This window comes from Hippichthys cyanospilos, chromosome 10 (assembly GCF_059441005.1).
Source record: "Hippichthys cyanospilos isolate Australia breed blue-spotted pipefish chromosome 10, RoL_Hcya_1.0, whole genome shotgun sequence".
In the NCBI taxonomy this organism is placed as follows: domain Eukaryota; kingdom Metazoa; phylum Chordata; class Actinopteri; order Syngnathiformes; family Syngnathidae; genus Hippichthys; species Hippichthys cyanospilos.
Genome location: NC_142378.1, coordinates 798,542 through 811,214, shown reverse-complemented (window position 1 = coordinate 811,214; position 12,673 = coordinate 798,542). Strand labels below are relative to the sequence as shown.

Genomic DNA, 12,673 nt, shown 5'->3' with positions numbered 1-12,673 from the left:
ATCACACTGTATACATTATATATATATATATATATATATATATATTTACACACATACATACATACACACACGCACACACACACTCATTACATTTATTTACGTAGACATATTTTATATTCATTATATAATCATCGTAAAGTACGACACTTTAATAGACAAGGTTATAGTTTCAATCACCCATTTATTAAAAACAAAAAAATCCCGCCTAAATGTCAATCTGTAAACAATACACATAATCATTCCGACACCCGATAAGGAGGAAGCGTCCGCACGCCACGGGGGAAGAAAAAAGCTCTCCGGGAAGCTGGCGCGAGCACATCGTTCGTCCGTCGGCAGAGTCTAGGACGTAGACGGTGCCGTTGGTGGAGGCCGCGCCCACCAGCTCGCCCCGCGCCCCGCCGTCAAAGACGCAGGGGCTGGCGAACACTTTGCCCGCCGTCTGGAAGCTCCAAAGCGGGGAGCCGTCAGCGGCGTTCAAGCAGTACAGGCGGCCGTCGTGAGAGCCGCACAGGAGTCTCTGGAGGTCAGAGGTGACGCACGGCGATGAGAAGACGGCGCCGTCGCACGAGAATTGCCAGAGCTGATGGGATGAATACACAAAAAAACGTAGAAAATCCTTTGAAGAAAAAAGCGCCCCCGAGTCATTTGAAACCCTAACCTGAATTTTAAACTCTATTTTGAAAACCCGAATTACATTTTAAAACCCTAATTTGAAACCTTGACCTGAGATTTAAACCCTATTTTGAAACCCTAACTACATGTTAAACCCTATTTTGAAACCCTAGATCCGTTTTAAACCCAAATTTGAAACCCTTACTCCATTTTAAAACCCTAAATTGAAACCCTAACATGAGTTTGAAACCCTAACTCCCCTTTAAAACCCTAACTTGAAACCCTAATCTGAGTTTGAAACCCTATTTTGAAACCTTAACTACATTTTGAAACCCTATTTTGAAACCCTAGATCCATTTTGAAACCCTAACTCCATTTTAAAACCCTTAAGTGAAACCCTAACCTGAGTTTTAAACCTTATTTTGAAACCCTAACTACATTTTAAAACCCCATTTTGAAACCCTAGATTCGTTTTAAACCCTAATTTGAAACCTTTACTTCATTTTAAAACCCTAATTTGTAACCCTAACCTGAGTTTTAAACCCTATTTTGAGACCCTAACTACATTTTAAAACCCTATTTTGAAACCCTAGATCCATTTTGAAACCCTAACTACATTTTAAAACCCTATTTTGAAACCATAGATCCATTTTGAAACCCTAACTCCATTTTAAAATCCTAAAGTGAAACCCTAACCTGTTTTTTAAACCCTATTTTGAAACCCTAGATTCGTTTTAAACCCTAATTTGAAACCCTAAATACATTTTAAAACCCTATTTTGAAACTCTAGATTCGTTTTAAACCCTAACTACATTTTAAAACCCTATTTTGAAACCATAGATCCATTTTGAAACCCTAACTCCATTTTAAAATCCTAAAGTGAAACCCTAACCTGTTTTTTAAACCCTATTTTGAAACCCTAGATTCGTTTTAAACCCTAATTTGAAACCCTAAATACATTTTAAAACCCTATTTTGAAACCCTAGATTCGTTTTAAACCCTAATTTGAAACCTTTACTTCATTTTAAAACCCTAATTTGAAACCCTAACCTGAGTTTGAAACCCTTTTTTGAAACCCTAACTCCACTTTAAACCCTAATCTGAGTTTGAAACCCTATTTTGAAACCCTAACTCTATTTTAAAACCCTAATTTGAAACTTTAACTGAGTTTTAAACCCTATTTTGAAACCCTAACTACATTTTAAAACCCTATTTTGAAACCCTAGATCCATTTTGAAACCCTAGCTCTATTTTAAAACCCTAATTTGAAACCCTAACTGAGTTTTAAACCCTATTTTGAAACCCTAACAACATTTTAAAACCCTATTTTGAAACCCTAGATTAGTTTGAAACCCTAACTCCATTTTAAAACCCTAATTTGAAACCTCAACTTGGTATAAAACCCTATTTTGAAACCCTACCCCCAATATAAAGCCCTACATTTAAATGCCTAGGTTAAAACCAAATTTTAAAGCGCTTAAAACACTGAAAAACCCTACGTTGAAACCATAATTTAAATTTAAAAACCTATTTCAAACCCTGACTCTAGATTGAAACCCCAACCTAAATAAAAAACCCTACTTTGAAACCCTAATCCCAGTTTAAAACCCTAATTTGAAACCCTATCTCTTATTAAAAAACCCACAAACCCTACCTATATTTTAATCTGGTTTTTTAGAAACCTTACTCTAAAAATCTCCTTAACCATAGTTTTAAACCCAAATTTGACACCCTAACTTGATTATATGATTACCCTTCATGGATGTCCTGGGCACCCCTTTTCTAAAAAAATACATTTATCACGAATTCATGTCAAGTAATACAACAAAAGTTTTACTACCAATAATATTATTGTAAGGATAAAATTGACATGAGGCGCCTTAGAATAAATGCTACCGGATATAATTCTTAATAAGCCCATTTTGAGTATTTTCAATGTATTGACACCATGATTTCAAACCAACGGTGATCAATATCAGCAGGCGTCCATTGTAATAGCATGCTAACGGCTAGCGTCCTCACCAATGCGCCGCCGCGGCTGTAGCAGAGGATGTTTCCGTCCACCGCGCCGATAGCCACGCGCCCGTCGGCGCCGCCGCACTTTGGCGAGGAGAAGAAGGGGGCGTCCCTGCTGTGTGTCCACAGGACGTCGCCGCTGTCCTAAGCAAAAAAAAACAAACTCACTTTGCTACGCCGAGCTAAATCAAAGTCATGTCGAAACTTACTGCGTTCAGGCATAGCAGCCTGCCGGCTAGCGTGGCCACGTAGAGTTGGCGGCGGGCGGAGTCCAGGTAGGGCGAGGAGAAGATGGCCCCGCCCCCGCAGAGATGCTTCCAGACGCAACGCCGACCCTGGAAAGAGAAAAATGCGGTCCGCTGGGAATGAGCGTTAGCAAAGGCAGCCGTGCTTCGGATGTCCTCCGGGGTTCGCCCAAGGTCGCCACAAGGTCGCCGAGGTCACGTCCGCATGAACTACGATTCCGTTTTTTCTAAGGCGCAACTACAGCTCACACAGCAAACTCAAATCCCGTCGGCGTCCCGCCATGGAGTAAGGTCACGTGACCCCAACTCACCCGTAGATCCAAGGCGTACACAAATCCATCGTGCGAGCCCACCATCATCCGACCCGTCAGGGGGTCGGCGGCGGGGCGGCTCTTCACGGCGTCCCCCGTCTCAAAGACCCAGCGCGTCTCCCCGGAGCGGGCGCTCAGGACGTACACGCCGCCGTCGTAGCAACCTGAGGAGCGCCGCCGCGTCACGGCGGTCCGGGAGCGGCGGCCAACAGGACGAAAACCCACCTACGACCACGTAGCGTCCGCACGGAGACACGCCGGCGGACGCCTCCACGCGTCCCCCGAGGACTCGTTCCCACAGCGGCCGTCCGCTGTCCAAATCCAGAGCTTGGACCCTGTGCGAGTGCGAGCCGATGAACACGCTGGTTCCGACGCCATCTTGGCCTTCCCGGGTGAGAAGCGCCGGAGTGGCGTCCACGCATCTGCCCGTGTCCGAGGACCAGCGCTCGCTGAGGACCGCCGCGTTTTGTCCCTGGCGTTTTGAGACTTTCAAAGGTAGCGTCTCTAGAGGCCATTCCGGCGCCGCGCTTTCTCTTTTCCCCGGCGCGCGGAGCAGGCGCAGGACGTCGGCGAAAGTCCCCTCGAGGACGGGCTCCAAAGTCCGGGACCGGCCGACTCCGGTGGCGGCCGCGATGTCTTCGCAGAGTCGGAGCGCCTTCAGGGAGTCCCCGCCGCTGAACAGGAAACGGGAGCTCTCGTCCAAAATCGCCTCTTCATCCAGACCGAGGGCGTTCTGTTGACGGGACGAAAATTTCTCAAGGTTCTCTTCGACGGGAAATGAAAAACTCCAACTGTCATTAAATGCGTCGGTTGGAATGAGGCAGGCTAATAAACATCCAAGTAGAACTAAATGTACTCAAAATAGAGGTGCAGTTGGAGAATATTTTCCTATTTGTAGCCTATTAAAAAAAAAAAAAAAAACACCACAGTGAATATAACCCAGTAAATATATTGCATAAAATGATTGTTTACATTGTTGCCAGATATCTCCCCCGGCCCTTTAGTGCAGCAATGGTTTTTGTACCTAGGGCCAACCCAAATGATTGAATGGAAAGCGTAGAGGATCTGTAACCAGACCGGAAGGAGATCTGAGAAGGTCAGGTTCCTGTTTGCTCTCCTCGCGAGAGAAAGAACCGAGTTGTCTTCCTTCGTGTTTGTTGTTTTTTTAAATGTTCGAGGTTGCCTAAAGCTGACACCATCCCTTGACGAGAAGACCGCTCGTAGAATGTGGAAGAATTTGTCCAAAGAATGGACTAGAGTTCAGAAAAAACATCTCCCTCAACTGAACCACAAGCCATACTAGTGGAAATGTGTCATACCTGCCATAAAGTTTGCAGCGTTTTCTTGAGGTCAGAGACGTCTTTGTGTGACTGACTGATGTGCGGACGTCGGCGCAGGTAGACTTTCACCAATGCCCGCGTGTCCACTTTGCCTGAAAACACAAAGACGTGAACTCTCCGGCTTTGTCCAGTGAATCCACATGTGGCCCAAGCTCACCATGGGGGGTCAAAGGTAAGTCCGGAACCCGGAGCAGGGTGTCGGGAATGGCGTAGGAGGGCAGCAGCGGAGTAAGCAGCTTCAGAAGATGTCTACTCAGGTCCGAGGAGGAGGAAAGAAAATTTGTGTCCTCGGAACCCGCGGGGGCGGCGGTGACGACGAAGGCGAGCAGTCGGGCGCCTTCGTGCTCGCACACGGCGCAGGTCTCCACCTCCGGCAGACTAGACAGCACCTGAGTGGTGATAGAGTCATTTTATTTGATTTAATCAAATCATATATATTTATTGATCATTTTGAAAATAGAGAATATAGAATAAAGTACGGCAAATGATTTTTTTCAGCTAGAATACACTACATTCAATGAATGAAACAAGGACAAAACAAAATGACCTTTCTTTACATTAAGATATAAATGACCAAAACTTATTAAATGGATGCCCTTAAATAATGATTAAAAATTAGACAAATTATTTATGAGCTAAATGCAAAAATATTATTACATTGGTACACATGTCATTGCAAAAATAAGTCTTTTCAAGTACAGCCAAATACTTACTCTAAGGATATTTCATAAAATATTTGCATTGATTACTTATTTATTTAAAATTTACTCCACCGCAGGTTATAAAGGTTTATATATTATAGAATAATTGTAACTAAAAATTAGACTAAAAATAGAATTAAATGGACAGTAATATTAATTATACCAAAAAAAATATTTCGAGCATTATTACCTTTAGAGAAGGAGAACTTTTGGATCAATTTGTTCCAAAGGAAGTTATTAGATGAGTGCTCAATGTTTGTTTGAGAAAAAAAAAAAAGAAAGTTTACTTGCTGCAGGTGGTCCAGGTTGACGCGTTTTCCGTGGCGCTTGATGTTTCTGTCCTTTCGACCGCGGTAGTACATGTGGCCTCCTCTCACATCCGCCCGGTCTCCCGTGGGCCTCATGGTACCGGGCGTGGCGGAGTCCTCGTGGTCCAGGAGGCACACCCGCTCGTCACCGCCTGCCTCCGACAAACGGCGAGCATTACGGCCGAAACCTTCACGGGATCGGGAATTTTTGCCGCGGAGGGCCCCCGGGCCAGAGTTCCAACACCCCTAGAGGACGGCGCTCACCTATGAACACCTCTCCTTCGCCTTCCGTCACCACCGCGCCATTTTGGTCCCGCACCTCCACCTCGGTGCCCATCAAAGGGCTCCCCAGAGGAACGGCGGAGGAGGCGGGGCCGTCGGGCCGCCCGAGCAGTGAGGGCGGGATCTCGTAGCAGGTGGCCCAGCAGGAGACCTCGGTGATGCCGTAAAGGTTAAACACCGACGTGGCGTTTTCTGGGTGGCGCCAGGCGCTCAGCGCCGATGCCGACGGGCACGCCTCGCCGCCCAATGCCAGCACCCGTAGCGGCGAGTCACGTGACAGCACTTCCTGCCGGAGGAGGCGCGGGCCGAAGCGAGACAGCAGTGTGGGCGTCACCTGCGGAAGGGAAACATATGACGGAGGCGCTCGATTTCTTCTTCGTTGCTTGATTTCATAAACACACTTTGGGCTACCAACCGATATACTTTTTGAAAATCAAATCTTTGAACGAAGGCGGCCGGAAAAGAAGGAATCGTCTTGCCTGAGGTGAAATAGAGGGAGGTAAGTAAACAAGGCAGAAAAGAAGATAAAGCCCAAGGAATGAAAGTAGGGATGGGCGCATCAGTAAAAGAGGGTGAGGGAAGGAGGGAGGGAGGGAAGGAAGGAACAAAGGAAGGAAAGAAAGAAAGGGGTAAAGGAAGGGAGGAAGGACAGAAGAAAAGGGGTAAAGGAAGTAAGGACTCAAGGACGAGGGAAAGGAAAGAACGTGCTTTGATGGTAAAAAAGCAGAATTAAACCACACCACAAAGTACGCAGGAAAACGCAAGTTAAAAAAGGGCAACTGCAAAAACCATGACACATCCAAGGCATCAGTGTAAAAGACCTGCATGAGCGTCGTTTTGTGACTCCGGAAGAGAACCTTGCAGAGATAAGACGGAATTTTCTTGAGTACGGCTGGAACGACGAGGAGCCGAGCTCCGGATGACAACGCCAGGAAAATATCCACCGCCGACGGGTCGAAGGTCAGAGGCGACGCCAGGAAAACCACGTCTGTGCAAGTCACCTTAAACAAACTCCTGAAAAAAAACATACACACCCCAAAAATTCAAACCACCAACAACAGCAAAAAAAAAAGCATATTTTTAAACCCTAACTTTACCAATATTTTTCCTTACCTCAGGTGCAGGATGTTAGGAAGAATACACTTGTGTGGCACACGCACGATCTTGGCTTGACCCGTGGTTCCGGACGTGTGCAAGACGTATGCTAAACTTCCATCTGCTTGGCGCGGTTCTGTTTTAGACCCGTCCTGCTTGCCGTCCGTCACGGGTTCGACCCGAACCAGAGTGAGTTTGAATTTAGGTAACACCTCAAGTACCTCCACCCTCACGTGCTGGCTGAGGGCTGCCTGAAATCTCTTTGTTGGAAAGCAAAGTTCACCCCGATTACTTTTGGAAAAGTAATACGCAGAGTTCAGTCATTTAAATAAATCAAAAATAAAACCTGAAGGAAGTCGCTCTTCACGACACAGAACTTGAGTTGACACATGCTCATAACCCGGAAGGAAATTAGTCCTGGAGCTCCTGGATCAAGCGGTACGTATGCGGCAGGTGTCTGCAGGATCCTGCACCCCAAAATAATGTAAATCAACTTTTCACCCTTTATACGCATTTTCATAATATTAGGGGACATGTAATAAGCTCACCCAAGGATCCGCACGGGTGTAAAGAGATCGTCGCTACAGTACAGCCCAATTACTCCGTTGTTGTCCTCGCAGTGCTGCCGCAGAAAGCAAGCGAGTTCGCTGGAAAGTTCGACGAGGTCCTTATAGAATAATGACACCGGACCATCCGACGAGGCTCCGCCGTCAAATGTCACCGCCACCCGCTGGGAGTAAGCCGCGGCAGCGGTGGCTACGAGGCCATGCAGAGTTTCGCTGGGTTCCATACGTTCACGCTTCACAACAATAACTTAGGAAATAAATATACCAATACGGTTCAGCAGTCAGATGTTTGCGTCCGATTCAAGGCCATAACATTGTCGCGTGATGATGACGTATCACACGGCCACAACAGTATGGAATCTGATTCGTCCTAATAAGAGAACCAAACAAACTTTTGGTTTGTAAAAAATTACTTTTGGAATCAAATTACATTTTTGTTTTCAACCGAAAAACTTCCGGGCTCCAAATTAATTCAAGTAATAAAAGTTTGGTTTCAAACGGGGCGTTCACGTAACCAAGATGTGATCGTTGAAATCAACACTTTCAAGAATGTTAAGCTAATTACAACTATAACATGTCAAATGCTTTTTTACCTGTTGTAAGAAATGTATAATGGAGACAGGTTCGATAATAATGCTGTCACCTTTCTTTTTCGTAAAAAGTTCCCTTATAGAAATTATTATTATATAATTATGGTTAAAGTAACTGGGACGTTTATAGATAGTCGTTTTGGGCGCTTGGTTTGCGGGCTTTGTTTTGCTCCACACTCCACTCTAGTACATGGCGGGAATGGACTACCCATTATATAATAATTCACAAGAATAAGAAGTTGCGCTTCTTCCATGATGTATTGAACGCACCAGATTCGCTCGTCCAATGACCATTCGTGCGCCGGTAACGCCCAAATTTTGAACTTGTCGCGCGTCGCCATTTTCTCGTTTTTGTGTTTGCAAAGCTCTTCACATTTATTCCGTGATTATGGACGAGAAATTACAAAAGCAAGTCGCCGAGACCGTACTCAAATACCAACGATCGCTGCGCCGAATCATAACCAAGGTGCGTGTTCCAAATCTTTGCATATAAAACGTGCTGCATCGTTAGCTCCTAAGTGGGCGCAAGGTGAATTGTCGACGTCTTACAGTTGAACATTTTCTTCCCCAAAACAGTATTCCAACCAAGATGAGGGGCTTGAAGTTGACCTCGACAAAATCAAGCCAAAAAGTAAGTTGTTGCCTGTCATTTGTGTTCATCGCCTAGGCTCTGGATTTGCAAGTTTTTATTGCGGTTTGTCTCCCCCCCCCCCAGATCTCATGCGCTACATGAAGAAGTGCAAAAAGCGGATAAAGCCGATGGAATCAGAGGTGCAGAAAAGAAATAAAAAATCAGCACTAAAAATCATCAGATTTAGCACTTGATTAAACACACTGTAAATAAGAGATTATAATGCTTTCGGGTAAACGTTGAAACGACAATGGACAATATTCATTAATGGCCATTTTCAAAATTCTACAACAAAAAAAAAAACAAAAAAACTAAGTAAACTTATTGAGGTATAATTGCAATTAGGCTCATCTTGAAATTTCAACTGAAAGCTGATTAATCATAACTTTTTTGTGAGACCTGGATGTCAAAAATAACAAAGCTGAATCTCTCCTTAGAGCCTGTTGGAATCCCCGGATGACCTACAGTGTAAGGCATATACAAATAAAACTCATTCATTTTTGAACGATATTGTATTGATAAAACTTTTTTTTTTTTTTTTTACCCACCATTGCAGTCCATGATTCCGCCAGCATTTCACAGGTATGCCCATTTTTTGCTGCTTTTTTCTAATTGGTCAAAATGCATCAATATTTATTTAATATTTGGATATTTACCATATTTACCATTCAGTGCCATGGATGAGAATCCTCCTCTTAAAAGAAAGTAATAATAAACAATAAAATTCTGGTCAAATACATTTTTTTTATGCAGATGAGCTGTCACCCTTGACTAATGCTTACCTAGTACAAGCCTATTGAGCATTGTCACGATAACTGACAATTGGATGGCAGTGTTTCCACACTTACGACACATTACCTACATCAATTCTAACTGAAGAATGGAAGTCAATCTTTCATATGGCAGCACCCGTATTTACCTAGAAATAGCACACAATATATTCTGTTGGCCTTGAATGAGAATGTTCGAAATAATGGCCCTCAAGGTTTCCTTTTCCTTATTTGTGTGTATAAGGTCATTGTTGTTGGAATATTCAGTATTTAGGTAAGATAAGTAAAATAATCTGGAAAACAAATTGTGTTTCGGGCTGGCTTTAGGCCTGGAGAGTCTAAGATTAAAAAAAAAAAAAAAACACTGGAAAAGTATTTAAGCCGCTTCAAAGCATAGGAAAAATAGTTCCTCACAGATGGTTTGTGTCCGATCAGTTTGTATTTTTTTTCATAGATGGATGGAACACAAGATGTGGGAAGTGACGACACAGGAGTGTCTTACCGGGTGTTTTTTGCTGAAGATGACCACGGTAAGTGCAGCACTTGATGGACCTGACGCCACCATATGGAATTCCCTAAACTGAAAGCGACACGGTATATTTTATGACCGCTGGGGGCATTTTGACAAAAGTAATGTTGAGTCATTAGGGAATTAAAAAAAAAAAAAACTTGTTAAAAAGACCTTCACATGTCCCCTTTCAAAACGTTGGTCTTTTCTTTATTTTTAGACCTCACTTCAGGAGCGTCCTATACGAGTTCCCGTAAAAGCTCACTCGACGCAAGTCAGAGGAGCTTCCCCGAGCTGGACGTCCTCCCCGAGGACCAGGACGAGGAGCTGGAGTTAACCTTCAGAAGTCACGGCAGCACTTTGTTAGAGCTCTACCCCGATATGGTGGATAAAATCGGGCGGGCGCAACGGCGTATGCGGATTTCCAAGATGGCGAACAGCGTGCTTCGAAAGTACCGCAAATGGCGGCTAAAATCCAGCACAAGCGAGCACATTAACGCCGTGGGTGCAAGGCGCAGGCGAAGCAAGAACGCAAGCAAGGATCCGGGGTCCAATTGTACCCTTTTGCAGCCTTTTGTGCCCGTAGAAGCATATTCAATCCCACAATCTCATGACTCCAAAACGAGTGATCTCAACAGGACTTTCACGTTGGAAAAACAGGCGTCCTGCGTTCCTGTCAGTCCTTCCAGAGCCTTCTTAGGGACTTTGTCGGACCACTTCTCAAATTCCAGATGTGATTCTGGTAGCAGAAGGCAGCCACCTGTGCCTGCTTTCAGTCCTTTACAGTCTTTCGGTTCTTCCTCTGAAGCGTCCTTGGAAATGTTGCTAAGATATAGAAAGCTTCAGGGAGAGGCGCCATCTTTGTGCATCCACCAGACTTCCGGGATGTCCCCGAGACGGTCTTTGGACCTGCCCCTGAGCTCCAAAAGGGCTTTTCTCTCTGTTGCCAGAGTGCAGCAGTCCTCAGGCATGCTTAGCCCATCACAGTCTTCTGATCTCTCCGCGGGAGTTCCCGTAGATCTACCCATAAGACCTGAAAGGATTCCTGTTTCTACTGGAGAGCATCATTCTCAATTACGGTCTCCTGGTCTCTCCTTAGATCAGTCCCTGAGGACTACAAGACCTTCTAGGGCTACAATTGAAAAGCAGCCATTCCCCTGGGGCCTCAGTCCTTCAAGGTCCTCTGGTCCCCCCTCAGACCAGTCCCCAAGGTCCAAAAGGCTTTATAATGCTGCTGCTGGAGAGAAACCATCCTTGTGTTCCCTCAGTCCTTCACGGTCTACCAGTGCTTTCTTGGACCAGTCCCTGGGGGCCACAAGACCCGCTAGGGCTACAATTGAAGAGCACCCATCCCACTGGATTCACAGTCCTTCTAGGTCTTCTGTTCCCTCAGACCAGTCCCCAAGGTCCAAAAAGTTTTATAATGCTGCTGCTGGAGAGAAACAGTCCTTGTGTTTCCTCAGTCCTTCGCGGTCTTCTGGTGCCTCCTTGGACCAGTTCCTGAGGGCCACAAGACCTGCTAGGGCTACAACTGAAGAGCAGCCATCCCACCGGGTTTACATTCCTTCTCTATCTTCTGGTCCCTCCTCAGACCGGTCCCCACGGTCCAAAAAGTTTTATAATGCTGCTGCTGGAGAGAAACAGTCCTTGTGTTTCCTCAGTCCTTGGTGGTCTTCTGGTGCCTCCTTGGACCAGTTCCCGAGGGCCACAAGACCTGCTAGGGCTACAACTGAAGAGCAGCCATCCCCCTGGGTCCTCGGTCCTTCTGGACCGTCCTTAGATCTGTCTCAGAAAAGACTTTTGTCCGCTCTTGACGTTTCCTCCGAAAGCACCGACTTTAAAGAGCAACCTGAAATCTCTGCTTTCCGGGTCGGTCAGAGTTCCCTAAAAATAGGGAGCGTGTGCAGAGAAGGCCTCAGGAGATCTCTCGACTTCACCAAAAGCCCCGACTCCAGATCCGCGTCTCCCTTATTACAAAAGCAAGTCCTACCCGATCCGCTTCACCCTAAATCCTGCATAGACAACGATTTCAACAAGCACTTCCACAATTTTGTGTGTCGGAGCGAACGCTTCAACGTGCCCCCCTGCCGACTGTGCCTGGTGAGTGCAGGGGCGCGCTGGCGCCATTCCTCCCGGACCTTAGCGGCGCTAGCTTTGTCGCCTCACCCCTTCAAGATGAGAAGGCACCACCGGGATTTGGAGCGGGAGAACCTCATCTGCTCAAAGCGCTATAGCCCCTACTCTCCGGGGTCTAAGCGCTTCAGGGCCGAGATGCCGAGACGCCGCCTTTGCCTTCGTGACGCCGAGGCTTGTCGGTGCGGCGAGTCCGACGGCGGCGCGGTTAAAGGGTTCCGCAGAAAGTTGCGTTTGGAAAAGCGCTGACTGCCGCGGGATTCCATCTTTGGTAAAAATCCTTTCCTTTATGTTCAATACGAGTCCACATGAGTTATGAAATTAACTCTCTTAAGATTTTGAGTATATTGTCCTGTCCAGCCTTAGATAACCAGTTCATGCCTTTTTTTATTTTTTGGGTGGGGTTTCCCCCTGCTAATAATTCAAAATGTCGGGTTACCGCAGCTGGGCCCTGGAAATATTTCAGTCTGTATATTACATAGACGTTTAAAGTGTATTTGTGGTTTTTATCCCTATTTGTCTACGTTTGAAGTGTTAGCAATTGTACAAATAAAACTTTGAATGA

At 45.6% G+C, this 12,673-nt stretch overlaps 2 protein-coding genes across 3 annotated transcripts; one reads left to right on the top strand and one right to left on the bottom strand.

The window, feature by feature from the left end:
• Positions 1-156: 156 nt before the first annotated feature.
• Positions 157-7,830, bottom strand: aasdh (aminoadipate-semialdehyde dehydrogenase). The gene is given in 13 exon segments (XM_088425165.1): positions 157-580; positions 2,635-2,772; positions 2,838-2,963; positions 3,185-3,348; positions 3,410-3,917; positions 4,504-4,622; positions 4,625-4,913; positions 5,513-5,685; positions 5,798-6,149; positions 6,637-6,829; positions 6,929-7,170; positions 7,257-7,377; positions 7,459-7,830. Coding segments are annotated over 13 exon segments (3,042 nt in total). The 5' UTR covers positions 7,701-7,830; the 3' UTR covers positions 157-205.
• hjurp (Holliday junction recognition protein) lies at positions 6,488-12,671 on the top strand. 2 transcript variants are annotated; one of them, XM_088425167.1, is made up of 9 exons: positions 6,488-6,775; positions 6,934-7,099; positions 8,432-8,532; positions 8,643-8,697; positions 8,782-8,837; positions 9,135-9,165; positions 9,254-9,279; positions 9,922-9,997; positions 10,196-12,671. In XM_088425167.1, exons 3-9 carry the CDS (start codon positions 8,455-8,457, stop codon positions 12,355-12,357), a joined length of 2,484 nt encoding a protein of 827 aa, XP_088281293.1. In that variant the 5' UTR covers positions 6,488-6,775; positions 6,934-7,099; positions 8,432-8,454; the 3' UTR covers positions 12,358-12,671. The 2 variants fall into 2 exon arrangements, with proteins under 2 accessions (XP_088281293.1, XP_088281294.1); XM_088425168.1 differs by lacking the exons at positions 6,488-6,775; positions 6,934-7,099; positions 8,782-8,837; positions 9,135-9,165; positions 9,254-9,279 and having other exon boundaries at positions 8,431-8,532.
• The last annotated feature ends 2 nt before the right edge of the window (positions 12,672-12,673 follow it).